Raw genomic sequence first — 21208 nt, forward strand, 5'->3', positions numbered from 1 at the left:
TTGCGTATATTTTGAATGCGAAGTCGATAATGTATACGATTTAGACAATAACGTAGACGAGTATATGAATATTACAAAAATTCCCGTTATTTTCTGAACTTACCTCGTCTATCTTCCCCGCTGACATAAACACATAGCATTTTTTGGCCTTTCCAACGCCCTAATACCGTTGCAACCACGTCAAGAATTGTGTCGAAATTGTATGCATGACCTTTCGTTCGAGAGTTATGAAACCGAGGCCCGGAAGTAGAATTGCTCCGGTGTATCACGAAACCCAATCCCAAGAGGACTGCGAAGACGAGGTCCAAATCCATTCCACAGAAGGTTGATTTCTGTTGCCGCTTCGGTCACATTTAAATCGGCTTTCAAAAATGACCGCAGCGCGGTGATGGGTGCAATGCGATTCACTTTTCTCCAATATAATGCAGTATGATCTTTGTAATTGCGGGAAATAGCATTGAAAATTTATTCTGAATTTGGATATCACAACATCATGTATATAAATTTCGGTTAACACCCCTAATTATACATTGTTTGCCGTGAAATTGGATCAATTTGTCCGTCAGCGACGCGTTTGGCAACTTTGGTAAACCCATTTAACATTAGCATGCCTGACCAATCGTTACACCCTATTATGCCCGAGCGGGTCAATGTGACCCAATATGACCATGTTCGCATATTTTACTCAAGATACTTAATTCCTTTCCAGTTTATTTATTAATATTGTTTATCAAGCATTTGGGAGGGTAGTAGAAAATTTAATTATACGAAAAATATTAAAATTGTAGTTGTCCAACAATATCTATGGTGTTATGGGAAACTAGCTACCACAAATTTGTGAATACCTATCACTTTTCCTCTGATGGGTTTGGGTGGCACAATGAATTTCAATGGTATTACGCTAAAAAGAAATTACGGTAACATTTCGACAAAAATTCGTTATAAAACACACCGTTACATTGAATACAAAGGAAAAGTAGAAAGGCTTTAAATGGATTTGATAGTCTGGGGCAAAATGAGCCATCCGGGCATGGCTGGTATAAGTGATGAGAAACATTAGAAAAAATAATAATATCAGGCCTAACTTTTTTACAGTGGTAAAACAAACTATATAATTAAAAGTCATGAAATATGAGTCTAAAATTTTTCTTCCTTTCAAAATAATCAACAAAAATATTCTCTTTTGGGTCGAATTGACCCAGCCGGGCATTAATAGTGTTAAATTCGCTGTTATCATCATCTTTTTCCAGACAAATCCGGGTTTTAGTATCTCTATCATAAGCAATTCTTTAACAGCTGAGCTGAGATTCTTTAATTCTGTTTCCTGCAGTGCCTCTACACATCGTCTACGTAACATCCCTGCTTGTATTCCACACCACCCATGAACCATGCCTGTAGCTGGAGTGCTAATCAAAATTTCTTCCGTTCGTCAGGAGACAATCTTCGTCCAACTCGGCGAGCGACCTCGATGACCAGCCGGACTGGAGTTGGATCGCGGAGGTGGACGCCGCAAGCGGAGATGCTGTCCAGTCGCAAATCCCGCCCCGGGCAGACTTGCCGCCCTCCGCACCTCCCGCGGCCCTCCTCTACGGCGAGGACGAAGAAGTGGAGGTGGTTGAGTGGGAAGGGGGCCGGAGGAGCTTGAGGCGGAGCAGAAGGGGCAGCCGGAGGCGGCACGCGTCCACTTCGCCCCCGCGGCGAATGCAATCAGCCTCCCAGGCGTCGTCAGCCGCCACTACGCTACCTTGCCGCCGCGACCACGTGGGTAATGTCGGCACAACAACAATGGGATCCGCCATGACACCCACTCCGGAGGCGGCAGGATTAGAAGGTATGGGTATTTTTTTATCTATATTCTATTAAGTCCCCTAACGACCACTCACTCACTCACTCACTCATTCATTCATTCACTCACTCATATTAATGTTTGGGGTGAACGAGACGAGATACGGCAAAAAGTCTAATGAAGACCCCCTCTAAAATTGTCTGAAACCCCAGGAAAAATTATGAAAACACTAAATTTAAAATTATTTATCTGTCTATTCATATAAAATTGAGTATGGGGATTAGTTCAAAAAATGGCCACCAAATTCCAATGGCGGCGCGGCAGTCATACAAACGAACAATCATAGCAACATATTTGTTTATGCAAACAAGAGGAGCTAAATTGGGAAAGAAGATAAAGGAATTAAAACGAAAAACTGATATAAGGAAGAAAACAAGGAAAATAATATTTGAAATGTCTATTTCTTTGCTTCTTCTTTCCGCAAGAACAAACATCTGTTTAAATCAGAGCGCATTCAAATGAAAAGCGGAGAAATATAAGGTAGGAAATTAGTTGTTATTTTTGGTATATTACATCGAAAGTGTGGTGGTTATTAATTTCAAAGTTAACAAGTGCACTAAATGCCATTTTAGAAATATGATTCGTGCTGTTGACTATAGTTCGTATCTTGTTGGCGATACACGATTGTAGTAGAAAGACTTTTAAACAAGTCTTACATAATATAGGTAGGTAAAAATGATTATATTTTCATTTTTTGTGATGGTGATAACTTTTTATTTTTGTTTACGTTCTTTTTTCCGTTAATGTCCTTTTTAATGTACAATGTTATCTGTGAGCTGCAGGAGTGAATAGGCAGTGAATAATACAATATGGAAGATAAGTGCAAGTAAAGGTATTTCTTATTCAATTATTTGTCTTGCGAAAATCACGTTTCCTTGAGTGACTAAGTTATTCAACTGTGAAAATTATCGAAATCTTGACATTCACAATGTCTTGTACACCAAAGGCTGTGATCCGTTACTCACCAGATTTATTGCGCATTGCGTTGGATATTAAATCTGAGATATTTGTGTATCCCGATTCATTAAAACTTTAAATAGAGGTATTTCTGAAGTGAAATCATTCGCGATCAGCATAAATTATATTTCGATAAAATTCGTCATACTAGCCCCAATTCATGCTAAGGCGCATTTGTTCTAGATATTGATATTCAGTCCCTACGTAATTCGCTTACGAAGAGGAACAGCTGTTACATCTTATTCGTATATCAAGAATTTGGTTGAGTTTTGTGGAAAATAATTAATAAACGTGTTTTTCATTGTAATACGTAAAGTCGTTATGTTATGATATTACGTATGCATTGGGTGTTACAGTGGAACGTGGTCTCATCTTTTTTGTATTTGAATTGAATAAGTTAGAGAAATTCGTAGAAATTTATTTTACTTTTTTAGCCCCTCAGAAAAACGTTTCTCTTTATAAATATTTACATTCATATTGTAGCCTACGTACCATGCGCTCGTTTTACGTGAAAGTGGAAATATTGCTTATACCTAAGCTAGCCAGCTTAAAAGTAAACGATCCTTAAGTAACAAGTAGCAAACAAAAAGTGTAAGACCTCCCACAGTGAGCATAACAGGCCGCAGGGCAGAGCCCCCCCAGCGAGCAAAGCGAGTAACGTTTATATAAACTCGCTTTATTATTTGTCATCTTGTACGTGTCAAATTTTGCAACTCAATTTTAAGCCACTTTATGATTGGCTATCAAGCTGAAATTTTCAGGGTAACTCAGAACCAGATGACAATCTAATATTTTAACACTTTTATTGTGAATTTAACTGTATCTCGATAGTTATTCAGAATTAAAAATTACTTATGGAAATTAGTTCAAGAAATGGCAACCAAAATCCTCTGCGACGCTGCGGAAAACGTTTTTTTTTTTGCTAAAATTTATTTCCATTGTGTATTATTTTATTTCTTTCTCTTGTCCTCAATGTTGAACGCTGATTTTGTATCTTGGATTATAGGTCTTGAAAATATGAATCATAGGTGTTGGGGTATAGTTCTTGGGTTGATAGGATGCAGGGTTGCTGAAGGCATATCAACTCTATGCCAGCCACTTTTGTCTTATTTTCAAACCAAGCCAAAATATTCTATGTAAAATAAATTGAATTGGGATTTTTTTCTAGGACATATTTTCCCAAATAGGCGACTGCTCCTTTTGACTGGAAGTTAGATACATCCATTAATTACGTTAGGCATTTAGGGGAAAAAGGGGGTCTAGCCGAATCTCGTCCAATCTCTCGCGAGGGAGGGCAAATGTTACGAATTTTTTTCCGCAAAAAATGGCAAAAAATTGCGAGAACCATTTAAGTATTTTCTTATTCAATTTTCTCATTCTGTTACCAGACTACGTTATTCGTAGTTTCACTTACTAATTGCTAAACTTAAATTGCAAAACATGATTCTCTCTAGCATTCAATCACACATTAACGTATTTACATTAAAAATATGCATTTTGAAAAATCTCAAAATGCGTATTTTTAATGTAAATCAAGGTCACAGGGTCAAAAATAGTAAAACACAAATCTTCTTACTTAATTAGTGGAAATCATAGATAGAAAATTGACAAAAATTTCCTCCGCCCTGTATATACAATGAAACCCACTTCCGACGACTAACTCACTAACAACTGACTCACTGCTTCGTACAAATTTTGGGGCGAATGAGACGAGATACGACAGAAAGTCAAAGAATAAACTCCCTCTAAAATCGTCTGAAAACCAAGGAAAAATTATGGTAACACTACAATTTCTATTTCTATCTATTGTGTCCAGTAATTAAGTGAGGCGATTTGTTTTTTTTTACGTTTTTTGACCGGTAAAGATTGATAAATAATCAATCGATCGCTTTCACCTCATTGCCGCGCTGCGGATATTTTTGAAAGCCGATAAAAATGCGCCCAGAAGTGTCGAATGCGACCAAGCTTCAATGGGACGGATTGTTGTCTCCTTTATCTAGTCCCCTTGCTCACTTTGGTAACGCCTTTATGTCTTGCTTCGAAGGGAGGGACCCAGAACCTTCGCCCGCCTTGACTGGAGCGTTGGAATCGCAGCTGCGTCTCTCACGGTCTTCCATGCGAAGGCTGCAGCCGCTGAGGATATCGGCGCGAAGAATGGTGCACAGCGCTCCGGAGGCTCCTGATGACTCGCCCTCCAACGGCCGCGGCGACTTGGAGTGCGGCTTGGATGCCGAGGACCCCGAAGGACTCTCCGGACGCCTCGATGCCGCTGGGGACCCTGAGGAGGAGGACGACGAGGAAGAGGAGGATGAAGCCGGGGACGGTAATGGGTGAGTTGACATTGCTGCTTTCTGAGTTGCCATCTACGTATCACATATTCAGTGCGGGTGTAAATTTGGAGTTCATGTACAATGGCAAATTTATTATTATTTCGCTAATTTCATGTTTGTAATACTGATTTCCGTACAATTATATCATATTATCATATCTCTGCGTAAAAAGAATTTCTGAAACAAAATTTCTTGACTCTTAAGCAGTCATTCGCCATAGCTTGTATTATGGCCGTACCCAGCGAGGGGCAGGGGGGGGGACAGCTGCCACCCCTACAAGCAAAAGTCGCAAATGTCTTTAAGGAAAATAATATTTTGCAAGCAAATAATTTTAAAAACTAATAAAGAGCTGATATATTTTCCGTAAAATGTCGATTTCATTCACCTTTTCACACATAAATTACGACGGTGAAATTCACTTTAATTTCCGTGAAATAAAATTTTACTGGACCTCCAATCGAGCCACGGCTTCGATATTCTCTCGGGTTCTGGTGCTGCAGTCTTCGAGACAATCGAGTTCTCACTGGGGTATTCAATTATAATTCCTTCCCTACCAAGGGCGGATAATTAGGTAGGCCCTTGGTAGGGAAGTTTTCCTTTGCTTGTCAAGAGAATTCATTTTATATCTAGGTAAGTACTCGAGTAAATAATGGGTACTCAAATACCTAACCGCTATACAAGTGACTTGTAGGTCCTCCTATGCTTCTGCGTCACTAGTTTTAGCTCAATCCCATTGATTATTCAGCATTCTGTGCACTATTACTTTTTGCTCCAACGTTTTGTGACAATTTGCCAAGGGAAGCTGGCATTCTTCCTTGGATTTTTGAAGAAATATTCAGTAATTTGGCGTCGTTGAAGTGAAAACTTTTACTGAACAACATCAGAGTTATTGGCTAGATAAAAGTTTCAGCATAACGTCATAGTTCAATAGAATATCCAGTAAATGTACTCCGAAAGCTCCATTCAAAATGGGAAAAAGAATTTGTGTTGTATTTATTTTGCACGAGGTTCGTTTGAAGTTATTACAGAATTTTTGGAATTTATGAGAATGATTGAATGACTATAGTTCTTTTTTTTAATGTGTCTTTAGCCATTTTATAATAATTACCAACTCGTCACCAGAAATTATCATCACCGTTAGAGCTCTACTTTCAGCTTTTGTCAAATGAGATGGAAAATACGCTGGAACAAGAGCGAAGACTCAGCAGTGCCAACCTTCTCTGGCTTCTCCATTTTTTTGGTGGGCTTCGTGTAAAATGGTAACACGCCCTGCCAAAAGATTTGTGGCCTGACTTCTCGCTGTCGAATATCGCTTTTCACTACTCCAGCTCCATGTTTGAAGACTTGGGTGCGTGCATGAACGTTGAAAATTAAAGAATAGCGGACTCCGCACTTCGTCGTGACACCATTGCTGAAGCCGGCCGCGGCGCGTCACCACCTGTCCATGTGAGACTAATACTTCGGAGGTTTTTACAATTTAATTTAAACTTACGGAGTTTCGTAATTGCAATAAAAGACAATATTCCGTGTCTTTTTTTGCTAAAATGGAGCCCTTCCACCAAATAGATGCTTCAGATTTCGATTTAATCTTGATTTTCGTTATATTTTAGCTTCCAACAGAAGAGAAATACAGCCAGTTAAGATGTAATTCATGGCTGTGTCAGATGGACAAAAATTTAAACGCGCGTGGGTTAAAATGCTCACTCCCATTAGCTGGTTAAAAATCTATGGCCTTCACATCAATTAATTACATTAAAATAATTACTCAATAACTTAAATTTTAAAAATGTTTACATTAAAATATCACCAACGGAGATAATTTTTTTTCCATACGGTAAGCGTCGATTACCGCTTGGTACTTACATTAGCTTTGAACAAACTTTCAGTCATCACACCGGAATATTTGTCATTTTTTGCACCTCCATGCCCCACTGAGCATATAGGGACAATTTTTCACCAAGATCTTACTTATTATAAATTTTCTATATATTTAAAAGATAGCCGATAGGATAATTAAGGGGTGAGCTTCTTCCAGCCAATATTAGGGATGACGATTGTTGATAATGAAGTTGTAACCGATAAAAATGAAAATACAAAGATAGCAATCAGGAACCGTCACAATTTACTGTCGAGCTTTAATGTGCCTCACATATGAATGGATAACCTCGGGTGGATGTTTACGAATGATACTTATTACTGTCAACCATTTCCTTTATCATCTTCTACCCATGTATCTTTCTGCTGTGGCCCTAGCGTTGCTCAGAATTATCGCAGGAAAACCCGAGACTATGGAGGTCAAATGGAATATAAAATCCCGTAGTCCCACGCTCCTTCCAATTAAAGAATCAAACTGTCACGTCTTTTACCGGTTACTCCCAGACATATATGCATTCTTCACGTCGCCAGCGATAAGAAGTTAAGGCAAAAAAATGATGATGCATAGCCGTCGAAGAGTTGGTAAATGGGATAAAGCTTGTGATGTAAGCCCTGTCCCATCTATCAACAAGCTGATATGGTGGTGACATTGTTGCATGATAAATGGCAAGGATCGACAGAGCATTTTTTTGTCAGTGTTTGTAATAGGGTAGTTTCCTTCATCAAAGAAAACGAAAGGCATTGATTGCGATTCCTTACCCACCATAACTGTATTCATAATATACAAATTATTTCGTTTTAGAAATACCGGTTTATACGAATGGCAATGGTCCATTTTTATCCTCATTTGAAAAGGGCCAGATTGGCGCCAATGTGATACCACTCCACGTGACGTCACAGGGACCTAGTTTCTATACGAGAAGATAGGAGTTATACGTCGTCTGAGGTTACCAATGCATGCATGAGGCGCAGAGCTCAGGGAAACATGTCTTAATAATCACTTATTAAAACTGGCTAAGGTCGGAAAGTTTTCTTCATTTGATAAGGTATTAATAATCCTTATTTAAGCCAAGCGCTACGTTCTAGCAGGGTACTCTGCTACCTGCTAGCATCCTGCGTCGTATCAGCGCTCAAAGCCTTGCCCCAAGGTCACCTCACTTGCGGTAGCGGGAACCAGAATGACGTCACACGGGGTTTTCCCAGCAATCATACTTAGCAGTCGCGTTTTCGCGCACTTGAAAATTTTCAATTTTAATTTAATCGCGAAAAATAGATAACATCATTTAAAAATCTAAAAGTGTGAAATACGTACTTCAGGAGTAACAATCTTTCGATTTAGGCAATAAAAAAATAATAGGAAACCACCCTATTATCGTGAAATTTTCAAAAGTTTCACTCTTTTTATTTTGACTAAGCAACTTACGGCCACAAAAATTAAGTTATTCCTTCTGCACTTTTTGGGCATTGAATTTCATAATCAGAAATTTTATGTCGGCTCTGAAGTCGATAAAAGTCTTTGGATACGAAAATTGCTAATCTTCGGTATAAATCCATCTTTTGGTCCAGTATGTTGCGTGAGTAAAGCCTATCGGGAGTTCTACCGGGTTAAAAAAAACTCAATTTCTGATTTGGAGGGAGATTTCTGCCAGAAATTGAGTTTTTAACCCGGTAGGAATCCCGAGAGAAGTTCCTCCTCATAATTCGCGGGTAAAGCATCAAATCTTATATCGAGTATGTTGTGATTAACGTTTGCGAGTCAGGGTGAATGATTTTTTTATTTCGCCCATGAAATATTTCCGCTTGGAACAATGCAATGTATCCGTGACGTTGCGTTTTTCTCTGCTTATCAAAGGGAGAAAGAGATGTTGGAATGGAGGAAGGAGGTTGATTAGCGAGTGTTCTTTGGAGAGCGACCAGTAATTAGTGATGATGCTCTAAATGTACCCGCATGACTCCATGAAACTGAAGTTGGTCGGGATGTTAATCATAAAAGGGGTCGCGGAAATAGGACTTACGTAATGAAGGCAAACCGATAATTCTACCGGAAGAGACGAAATGAATATCAATTTGAAAGAAATTTCAAAAGATTTATGTATTTCCGACTGCCCCGTGAAGAGGACTTATTGGCTTACAGGCGGATCTAGGGGGGGGGGGCACGGGGGCACGCAAGATTTTTAATACGGTCCCATCATCATTGCGTTCGTTTTGTATTACGAGGTATTTTTGTGCCCCCCCCCCCCCCCCTCCAAAACAAAATCCTGGATACGGCCTTGCTTGTGCCCCCCCCCCCCCCCGGAAAGAAATCCTGGATCCGCCCCTGTATTGGCTTATGATACGTTCTATGCAAACTTACGGAGTTTCGTATAGCAATAAAAGACACTATTCTGTGTCTTTTGTCGCTAAAGCCCTTCCACCACGTACAAGCTTCAAGTTTCGATTTAATTTTGAGCTTCGTGATATTTCGCTTCCAACAGGAGAAATATACAGCCAGTTAAGACGTAATTTATGTCTGTGTCCAAAGCCGGGGGGGGGATTTTTGTAAAACAGGGCATTAATTAGAGGGTTTTAAACTAATTTGAACACTTTTCATAATCGAAAAAAAACTTTATTTTTATGAGAGTTATTTTGTAAATTCATGAATCGATCCATATTTTGTTATATTTTCTGGAGCAAAGTAATTATGTTTTTATTTTTCGGGGAGGCCCGGACCCCCCAGATCTCCCCTCTGGCTACGCCACTGGTGTTAGAAGATAAAATAGATTATGTACTTTGAAAGGGTTTAGAGGTTATTTTTAGTTTTCAGTGCAGTTTTAAGGATCAAATTCACTGAATGATTAAAGGAACCATGTCGTTGTTATTAAATTCGATAAGCTATAAAATTCTCTATTCTCACTTAATTTTTTCTTTCGAAATTGCATTTTTATTCACTTTTATCTAGTTTTTTAAGAGGCAGAATAGGGTCAAAATCTATTTCCGGGCATGAAATTTCCTAAAATTTTCCGGGGTGGGACCCGCGAATAAGGAGAATAAGGAGGTAAGGGCTCCATCATCTTGAGCTCCAGTCGAAGGCCCCCTATCACCCCAGAACGCCCCTGGTCGCGAGGAGATCTTGTGTAATCATCCGTTTCTTCCCCACGTGGGCCTAACAAAGCACTGTCGTCTTGCGCAAGGCCGCCATCTCGCTTTGTATAAGACGCAGGTGTGATGGATACGTGTGTGCGAACTGATTGAGTTAGGAACCGGAATCCAAACAACATATCCCTCTTCCGAGCACTTTTCTTCGTACTCGACGTCAAATAATGACCATGAAGTGCTTCAAGGGTAGCCAACTTCATCGCTATACTGCGAAAAAAAGGGTATAGTCTGGTTTACTAGTTGCAGTTGAGTAGTGGCTCCAAAACGCAAATTCAATATTTTTACCAGTACGGTAATGTTCCAAGAAGACCAAAGCACTTCAGTAATGGCAGTCAGTGACGTAGCCAGGAGTTTCGTTCAGAATGGGGGGTCCAAAACCAGGGGAACATTTTTTGAAAAACAGGGTATTGAGTAATAGTTTTTAAACTATCTATAAGACTTTTCATAATCGAAAAAACTTCATTTGTTAAAGAAAATTTTTTTAATTCATTATTTTTCAATATTTCGTTTTCTTTTATGAAGGAAAATAATTGTTTTTTTTTGTATTTCGGGGGGTGTCCTGACCCCTCGGACTCCCCAGAAAGGGTCCAAATTTTTCCTTCGCCTTTCTGTGTGTTCATTTCAATGAAATACCTCAATGAATACACCCTTTTGATAAACCAAGTATTATTTCGTTCGTATTTGCCTGCCTCATTTCAAATTGAGCTCTATATCACCGGAGGTTTACTATCACCTCTGGATGTAATATGATTTGATTCTTTCTCGGCGAATTATGTAGGTAAACTTTTCTCGGGATTCCCATCGGGTTAATCCTTTCATTACGGCCAACGTTTCAATCTCCGTCTCGGCGCTCGTCATCAGGGCTAAATGTTGATTTATTTACATGAAATAAAATTTAAATAAATAAAAATATAAACAAATCAACATTCTGCCCTGGTTATCCGAAAACAGTTTACCCACCTTGGGCCGATGTTTGCACTATCTTTATTGGCATGCTTATTTCAAATCATATGTAAGATATTTTATTATTTTATTCTCCAAGCTTGTAGGTGAGCGTTTATGCTCCGGACACTGCCAGCTGAGCGGATACGTATTGCTGGGCTACTAGATGAGCGGATTTGATTCGGTGGGCGATTGTTGAGCGTTTTTAGAGATAAGAAAGTTTACAATATTGTGTTATGTTTAAGTGACTTTGGAAGCCGAATCACGCCTTGTGTAATCTTATTGCTGGTCGGTGAAGGTAAAAACATGGTAGGGTTGGTAACCTTGGTCGATACATGCCGGTTCGACCGTGCCGTATTTCAACCTCGTACCCCCTTTATGTCCACACTCCGTCAAACTTTTCCTTCCTGTGTCCGCACTGCGTGCTATTTTATTCCAGCCCTCTTTGTGGCGATCCAAAACCAATTCTCCCCTTTGTACATTCCCTGACTGACTCGTCTGGTCTGCTCTTCGCATCCGCTGATTCTATTCAAGTGCAATGAAAAATAAATCAGGGTTTATAACGATCAGGGGAGTCGAGAAAATTTCATGGAGTAATTTTTTTCCAAATACGGTATTTTATGCATTTCCAGGTCCAATTTTTATTGCCGTGGCTGAATAGAGAACTGGAGTCGTGGAAATAAAAAATACTGAAGGAAATGTCAGAGAAATAAAGTTATGATGGTCATCAGTTAACAATCCGGAGGTTTACATAAATTGCCGTGAGAAAAATTTGCTCTGTACCGGGTATTGAACTACGGACATTTGGCTATCCGTAACATATAATACCCTAAAATCTAGTACCAAGAGTCTTGATAAAATTGTCAAGCCAATGCAGGAACCTGAATAGCATAGTGGTCCTCGCAATGGCCCGGAAAGTCCATTTCCGGTCCAAGGATTTTTTTTTCCTCGCATCTTATATGAATTTCACCGTCGTTCATGTGGCAGTACCAAAATCGAAGGAACTGCATGAAGGAGGCCCAATTCCATCCCATTGAAGGTTGATTTCTGTTGTCACTTCGGTTTTCAAAAATGTCCGCTGTGCGGTATTGAGTGCTACGATCCACTTTTTTCCATTATTTTTCAGTGTAGTTTTTTTAATAGCGAGGTACTTACTTTATGGACGTAGGCGCTGTGTGACAGTGGCGGATGCATGTGGGGGGCGCGCTCCCCCCCTTGCGGGGTCTCCAGCATTGCCTTACATTGCAGAACCACAATTGACACTTGTTTTGTGCCATAAGATGGCATTGTATATTCGCACTATCAGTTTACATAAAACTCTCTTAAACTCTGCATGTGACTCAATTATTTGTCATCACCACTAAAGTAAAGGTTGCTCAAGATATTTTTTGCGCCCCGCCCCCTTGAATTTTTTCTGAACCCGCTACTGCTGTGTGAGGAGCCACCAACACCAACTCACTCATCGTTTCATGGCTGGCTTGAGAGTATAAATGATAATATAATATACCGTAAATATAAATTTAAGATAAAAAGTTATCAGTCCACGATACCTATCAAATCCTTGGACAGCAAATAAAAAAAAATATTTCTATAAAGACGCAAATAAAATTTTAAAGTATCTATTTACTCGCTTTCTTCTGTTTGAGACTGAAGACTTCTTTCCTCTCCTAGGACGAAGCTAGAAAAATTTCGCGGGGGTGGAGAATGCGTGTCGAGGGTGCCCATTTGGAGGGGTAAACCTTAGCCCAGAGATAACCGAGGAGGGGGCAGGTTTGAACCTCTTATCTCCCCATCCTTTCACTAAGTCCTTTTTCCTTTTATCAGTACCGTTGTCGGCTTAACAATTAGTCATACCCTCCGCTTTCACTTTACCCATCAGGAAAATAAATCAGCGCGTTATACAGTAAACAACGAAGCCGTTATTGGTTCACTTTCTGTGAGAAGCTACAACTTAACAACTCCGTTCGTCTCAAGGCACTGGTGGACACTGATGGAAGTAGGTCGAATCCAGGGCATAGATTAGATGAAGGAGAGGTACTCGAGGACTGGAATGATGGGTCATGCTATGCCAAATTAATTAAGGTAGCAGCTCTTGAACTGACTGTACAGGCTTCATAATCTTTTCCTTCGTTTTAGGCATTCATGACCTTTTCTAAATTATCTTTTATTTTTTTAAAGCACTGCATTGAACTGCATTTAATTGGTAGTATACCTGACCGGCAATCGGGAGATCCGGGTTCGAATCCCTGCTAAGCAAAACGATTTTTTTTCGCGACGAATTTCATCCTTAGTGAATATATTTTGTTTGCCTAAAGCTTTTATGTGTTTAAAAAATAGAGGTCGATAGTGAAAATTTTTGAGGGAGGGATATTATCGGGTTGAGCAGACAGGGAGCAACGCATGATTACAACCGTTGTTTCCTTCATCAAGGAAAACGAAAGTCATTATTTGCGATTCGTTACCCATCACTAGTGTACTCATAATATACAAATTATTTGGTTTTAGAAATCCCAGTTTAGACGAATGACAATGGTCAATTTTAACCGCATTTGGAAAAGGCCAGATTACAAGGAAGATTAAACGAGGAAGTAGGCGTCCACATTGAATTTCCGTTTCGCACCCATCTCTTTCCGACAGTGGGCTCATTTCTTCCGGCTTCAAGAACAAACTAATAAGTTGATAAAGTCATTGCAAGCTTCAACTACATATTTTAGAAAATGCGACAGAAAAAGTGTGCGCAGAATTTCAACAAGTACCATAGGCTCAGAAAGGTAGGATGTAGACGTTTGGCTACGGCAACCTCTTTGCAATGGGGTAGTTTCCTTCATCAAAGGAAACGAAAGGCATTGATTGCGATTCGTTACCCACCATTACTGTATTCATAATATACAAATTATTTGGTTTTAGAAATCTCAGTTTAGACGAATGGCAATGGTCAATTTTAACCTCATTTGAAAAAGGCCAGATTGACGCCCATGCGATGCCACTCCACGTGACGTCACAGGGTCCTAGATGCTATACTAGTAGTCAGGAGTTTTACATCGTCTGAGATTACCAATGAATGCATGAGGCACAGAGCTCAAGGAAACATGTCTTAATAATTACCAATTAAAACTGGCTAAGGTCGGAAAGTTTTCTTCGTTTGATAAGGTATTAATAATCCTTAATTATGCCAAGCGCTACCTGTTAGCAGGATACTCTGATACCTGCTTGCATCCTGCGTCGTATCAGCGCTCAAAGCCTCGCCCCAAGGTCACCTCACTTGCGGTAGCGGGATCCAGAATGACGTAACACGGGGTTTTCCCAGCATTCATACTTAGCCGTCGCGTTTTCGCGCTATTGAAAATTTTCACTTTTAATTTAATCGCGAAAAATAGATATCGTCATTTAAAAATCTAAAAGCGTGAAATACGTACTCCAGGAGTAATTATCTTTCGATTTAGGCAATAAAAAAATAATGGGAAACCGACCTATTTCATCTCCTCAGAAGATCGAAGTCCAGCTGCTTGTGTTTTGTGGAACTCGGAGTACCTGGACTGATTATATTATCCAGGAAAAAAATATGCAGTCATATCAAGTATTACGCTCCTCTTAAGAGGAATCGTGTCAAAATAAATAGGTTTAAAAATGCTCATATACCATTCGAAAAATAGAAGAGAGCAGTAGCTTTTGACTATGAGCCCTATCCACTGAGGTAGTATGTCGGATAGTTCGTTGTTAGTTCTCAGAAAGACGTCATAACTACGGAATAAGCTTTTCACTAAGGTCTATGCGAACTTTCCGTCACGTAAAATCGTCCGAGAGCGGTCGAAGTGACGGAAAGGTCTCGGAAAATGACTTTCCGTTTATGGGAATCGGAAAGTGATGTGCCAGCTGGAAAGTTACGGAGAATTTTACTGCGAGAGTGGTGCTGCAGAAGCTGATAAGAAGTCGCAAGTAATTTGCAATATTGGCACGGTATGTGTTTTAAAAATTATGGAAAACGGATGATAATGTACGGAGTTAGGAATTAAATGAAGTTAGTGGCGAAATCAGTTGCTTAACAATTAAACAACAAGTAAATTTAGCATAGTGCAGTGGCGTAACTGTGAGGGGGGATGAGGAGATGTTCCCCCTCCCCCCCAAAGTTTCAGAGAAATAAAAAATGATGTGAAAATCTTGTCTGGATTTGATTCATGATAACTGTCTCTGCTTAAAGTTAAATTAGAAGTGCCAAAATGATGTAAAATGCATTTTCAGGCCTGTTTTTCAAAAACTTTCCTGAACTGCCCCCACTAATTCACCTCATCCCCCCCAAAGCCTATATCTCTAGTTACGCCACTGGCATAGTGGATAGCATAAAAGTGCTTCCGAGTGACGGAGACGGAATCGGAAAGTTCGATTCCGAAATCTCGGGAACAAGGAAACGTAGTCCCTGGATACGGCTCGTCGCTAACAATGCAGCGTATAAAGGGTTATTGCTCATCTAAATATATCCGTTTGAGATAAGCAGCACTACAAGATGGATGAGTTGCGTTTAATCAAAGTATTCACGTAGTTGTAAAACGTGTAAATCCAGCAGTTCCATACATTCTTCAGAGAGTGAGAGAAAGGTTAAAGGTAAAAGCTCACTCCAGCGGATAGTATGTAAAATTAAATTAGTGAATTAATTACATTGAATGCACATCACATTTTCATGGTAAACTATACTCCCATGTAGCGGAATGAGAATTATTTCTCCAGAAAATTTGAGTGCTTTGCGGTAAATGCCTGCTAGATACATTTATTGGTGGGTGGAAATGGGTTAAAATTTCGTTTTCCGGTGGAATATCTGTAGAATGTCGAAGAAAGGTCACATAAATTGTCCCGTGCAACCCCAGTGCAAAGAAAGATTGGCCGTATACACTGTCGCAGAAAGGAAAAAAATCCATTCCATTCGACCCAGAGAGTCAAATGAGTGTTGGCATCATCACGCGAGCTGGTTTGTTGTGGAAACGCTTTGTGCCCGGGTGACTAATGACATACCGTACCGCTTAGCACCGGAGCTGCCTTTCTTCGATCGCAGCTGGTAACGCTGGCGAATTGCTCTGGGAGTGAATTAAGAAGGAAAATGCAGCGATCACGTATTTTTGAGCGTTTTCGATCGAACTATGCTGTAGGATATGTATGCCATGCGTCCTCATTTTTGCAGGCATGTTCTCAATATTAGTTCTAACGTTACCGTCCGTAAACTATTTGAAATCCTATGAATTTCTTATTTTGCGTGTAACATGACATTTCCATTCTTGCCTTCCACTTGTCCTTCGACGATTGTCTTCATCAGGCCATCGTGTCTCAAGATGTGGCCTAAAAGGTTGTTCCGTCTTCTTATTAAGGTTTTCATGAGGCTTCTCTTCTCTCAAAATCAGTAAACAAACTCTAAAGAGTTTTTAAATTTATCTTCACTGCCCCAAAAACAGCGCATTTAAGGTCTTAGGCTTCTCGATCAAAATAACTATTTTTTTTATTATATAATATCCAGGTTCCTAAATTTGAATTTTTCACTGCATGTATCTTGGCTCGTTAATTCCAATGGAATTGTGGGATTCCATTTTGATTATGTTAGTTAGGATCTGGATACCATAGCGGTTTGCCGAGTAGCCTAAAAAGCCAAAGTTCTGCTGCTTCATTACTGATCCATGGACATTGCTTCCCATTGGAATGCATGTGAATAACACCATCCTGTACGTATATGGCATGTTTGTTTCATGTAGTACTGCCTATGATTAAGTGGCGTAGCCAGGGGGAGGGTCCAGGGGGTCCGGACCCCCTCCGAAATTTACAACACAGTTATTTTCCTTCATGAAAGAAAACAAAGTATTAAACAATCATGCATTTAGGAAATATTTCTTTAACAAATAAAGTTTTTTCGACAATGAAAAGTGTTAAAATTAGTTTGAAACCCATTACTTAGTACCCTGTTTTTTTTATTTTCCTCCCTGTTTTGGAACCCCCCCCCCCCCCCGAATGAAATTCATGGATACGCCACTGCTATGATTTTTTATTTGCCTCAGGCGAATTTAGAGCTGTGAAATATTTTTGAAAAATTGCCGTCAAGTTTTGATTAGCAATACATTAGAAGTCCTCCAAATTAAGTGTGCAGCTTCTCTTAACCATTACGCTATCTCATGAGAATGACTTCTGGGATAAACCAGAAATGCTAATTGTTCATAGTGGCGTAGCCGAGGGGTCCGGACCCCCCAAAATATAAAAGCAATTATTTTCCTTCAAAAAAGAAAACAAAATATTGGAAATTCATGAGTTTACAAAATATTTCTTTAAAAAAATGAAAATGTTTCAATTGTGAAAAGTTTTAAAATTAGTTTAAAACCCATTACTTGGTACCCAGTTTTTCAAAATTTTTCTCCCCTGTTTTGGACTCCCCCCCCCCCCCCCCCGCAATGAAATTCCTGGATATGGCACTGCCACGATTTTTTATTTCCCTCTCACAGATTCTTTTAGCTATGCTATGCTTGTATGCTGTGCTTGTATGTTTGGAAATGGGATTGTGATCATCTGACTCTAACACGTTATTTTTTTCAGAACTAGGATGTCGAGTGGTAGTGATGAAGGGAGCAGTTCTGCCATTGGTCCAGGAATGAACCAAAGTCCCCTGGGTCCTTGGCCGCACAGTCTGAGCTCCATGTTTGCTTGCCTTGGCTGCACGGTTGGATTGTTCAACATTAGCCGCTTTGCCATCCTTAGTATACATTTTGGTGGTAAGAATACCTTATTTTTTTCTGCATCTTATTTTTCATTGAATACTTTTTCTCTTTGTGCAAAGTAAGAGAAATAATCCCCTCTGGTATGCTATATTTATAAGTGTATTGGGGACCCGATTACAGTACACTCCCGATTATCCGGGCTAATGATGGGGAGAGACGGCACGAATAATCGGAAAACACGGATAACCCAAACTTTCACTTAAATGTCTTGTAATGTTCATAACTTCATAATTTACCTAAAACAAACAATATACTATTATTTATGCAGTTATTCTGTTATTTTAGAGTGCTTCCCGGACTCTATGAAAGGTTTCTTCGCCAGTTTGCGATATTTTTAACGGAGCGCGGTCGCGCACTGCGAGGCTTGGAAACAAGAACACGGTGCTCCCGTGAATGCATCTGGCGTGCGACCTCTTCCATCTAACGGAAATAATAAGCCCGGTTTATCCCAGCATTAATGCAGTAATTCCGATGATTTTGCGTCCGATTTTATGTTTTTATAAAGATCGCGGAAAAAATTGAGCGAGAGTAAAAAATCATGCACGGATAATCCGCAACCCTGATAAACCGCAGCCAGATAATCGGGAGTCTACTCTATTTCTTTTGGGACGATACTGGAGTTTTGAAAAACTTTTAATTTAACCTGGGTGAGGAGGCGCAGCAAAATTTAACGTTAGACGGTGCGTGGGATGTCATACACTCCCTAAAGAAATTTTTTTCTCTTTACTTGGAATTATAGAGTTATGTTGCGTACTTTATCAAATAGGTCCACCGAATTAGTTTGATACTAAATATTTACTTTTACACTATTACCATAAAATTGTTGATGGGAGAAATGTATTTCACTGAAGATTTCTATGTGCGTTATTTTACATTCAGCAACATATTTGATCTTAACTTTACAACTTTGGGATCCAAGGCATGGAATATCTTATTAACATGCTGAATGTAATGTTCTATGTACTAAAAGAGAAAAAAATTATTAGCTCTCATGAAAGGGAAAACCTCAGAGGAAGTCCTATGGCTCAGAAGAGGAATGATGGGCACGTGGGGTGTACGTGACACCCCAGGAAACTTTAACTCGTTCCGATCCTGAAGCGGAATGAAAATTTTTTGGGATACTAGCAGTATTTTGTCAAAATGTATGAGACTTGAAGGCATAAAATCTAACAACACTGTAGATACCACGATGTACGTACAATGGGTCGAAGAAAAACCATTGGGTGTCATTAACACCCCTCGTGCCCTTACCCGGGTTAACACCAATTAGTCCATATTGTTAATTTTAGCTATGTAAATACTCAAAACTGAGATATTCTTAAATTTAAAGAAGTCAACTTTGGTTCATCATCAATTAAGAATGCTAAACCATTCAGCTGAGGAAACTAGTCAAATATCATATGTCTTCTACTTTTTGAGCGAAATAAAAATTATATTGCCCTCGGCAAATGTCAAGCCAAGTTTTCCAAACAAGATGCTGGAGAAAATGGCTTGTTGGCATATCTGGCAGCATACCCCACCCAAAATTTGTGAATCTGGGTTTAAATCTTGGCTATGCAAAATAATTTTTCATGATAAATGTCTCTATGGAGTAAATATTTGCAATAATTGAAATTGAGTCAATTTGGGCACATGCCTGTTCAAATGAATTCCCCTTTCCTGATAAACTATTGCTAAAATTGTTGCCAGTATTTTTCGCTTGCTTGCCCTTATTACTTTTTCCAAAATTTTTAGCATTAAAATTTTAATGGAAAATGACATTTTTCAGTTCGATTTTATGTGATTTTAATTTTTTTATCATTTTTCGAGAACTTGACTCTCAATTTTAACAAAGTAAAAACACCTGATTTGCTGTGTTCTTTGCCTTAAACCTCTTTAAAAAAGGTCGCTAAGTTGTTTTTTTTACCCACTTCTCAAAATCTAATTATGTATTTTAAGTACTACCTTTTCTTACTTTCAGCCAACTTCATTGTTCAGTTCATCATCCTGTCATTAATATTTGGAATTCCACTATATGCTTTTCACGTCTCTATTGGACAATATTTGGGTGCTGGAGTCATCGATATGTGGAAAATATCACCAGTGTTTCAGGTATTAAATCACATAGTTATCCTGCTTTCAACTTTTTATATATTAAGCTAACATAGTAGAAACAAATATGTCAGAGCTCAAATTAATCTTATACTCTTGTTTTGTAAAATTTTCCCATATAATATTTGTGTGGCCAGATATTAAAACAAAAAACTTTTGCTGTAACCCAATGCCTATTCCCATACTAATTTCTAACATGGCTTAATTATTTTTACAGGGAATTGGAGTAGCACTCCTGATATCACAAGCTCTTTTGGGCATTTATAGTATTATTGGTGTGTCATGGATGTTTGTATACTTCAGGGATTCTTTTATCACAAAGCAGGATGTTTACAGATGGGCAGAGCCATTTGATCTCTACAGAGAAGGTAAAATAGCGAAATTCTCTCATACCAAAAATTTCTGACTGTATTTTATATCTGTACCTCAGAACTGATGTCACTTACATTGATGACCATTTCAGTATGAATAACATACCTTGTTTTTATTTACACTGCAAGAAATATTGGCCAAATTATCGTACTAATTAAGTTTGAATAATGTATAACTGCTTTTATCCTTATTCCAGGTGGCCCTGCAGTTCATAATGGAACATTCAAGTTGGAAGAGACTGTTCCTGATTATTTCAGGTACCTTTCATTTCAGCATTATTCATTAAAACCTAAACAATATAACCTCTATGTGTAGACTTAGGTGCCCAAATCTCAGAAAATTGAAAACTATTTAATATTCCAAGAAATATTTCTCCTTTAGCTCATATATTCTTTGCATTTGGTATTTTGACAAAATCAAAACTGCAGAAAAATTAAATAATCTCAAAATATTGTCAAGCCACCTGCAAACCCACATGCCACTCTTTTCACAACCATACTCCCATTCTCTGTCCTGCGCCATCAATAGCAATTGATCCATTATAGTTTTGCTGTCCATAATCTCCTGCTTCAGAGTAGGTATTTCTATTATCAATCGTCCCATTAGCATTCAACTCAAAATAGCTAAAATTAATTGTTACAAATACTAACACTGGATCAGCTGCCAAGAAGCCATTCCACTGGCTAGCCACATGACTGGCAACCAATCGTGTGGCACCTGACATTGCAGCAAGGGTATATATGACAATCAGTAATCTTAGTGCGGCATTCACCTCCCCTGATGTCAATGTGAGAGTCGAGCATCAAAACGTCAGGAAACCCTTGTTGAAGGCATTGTAAAACCAACGGATCCCTATGTAACGTACAGGAAACCTCACCTGATGGACAACTCAGGAAGAATTTTTGCAATACCAAGTG

The 21208-nt window shown here is 39.1% G+C and overlaps 1 protein-coding gene across 1 annotated transcript in view; it reads left to right on the top strand.

Annotated features, from left to right (window-relative positions):
* Positions 1-21208, top strand: part of LOC124168960 (sodium-dependent transporter bedraggled) — a 207345-nt gene that overhangs the window by 168334 nt on the left and 17803 nt on the right. The window contains exons 6-11 of the mRNA XM_046547381.1: positions 1434-1831; positions 4848-5133; positions 17647-17822; positions 19789-19919; positions 20137-20287; positions 20488-20548. Coding sequence (XP_046403337.1) covers positions 1434-1831; positions 4848-5133; positions 17647-17822; positions 19789-19919; positions 20137-20287; positions 20488-20548 — 1203 coding nt within the window. The remainder of the gene's footprint in view (positions 1-1433; positions 1832-4847; positions 5134-17646; positions 17823-19788; positions 19920-20136; positions 20288-20487; positions 20549-21208) is intronic.

Source organism: Ischnura elegans, chromosome 12 (genome assembly GCF_921293095.1).
Source record: "Ischnura elegans chromosome 12, ioIscEleg1.1, whole genome shotgun sequence".
Classification (NCBI taxonomy): domain Eukaryota; kingdom Metazoa; phylum Arthropoda; class Insecta; order Odonata; family Coenagrionidae; genus Ischnura; species Ischnura elegans.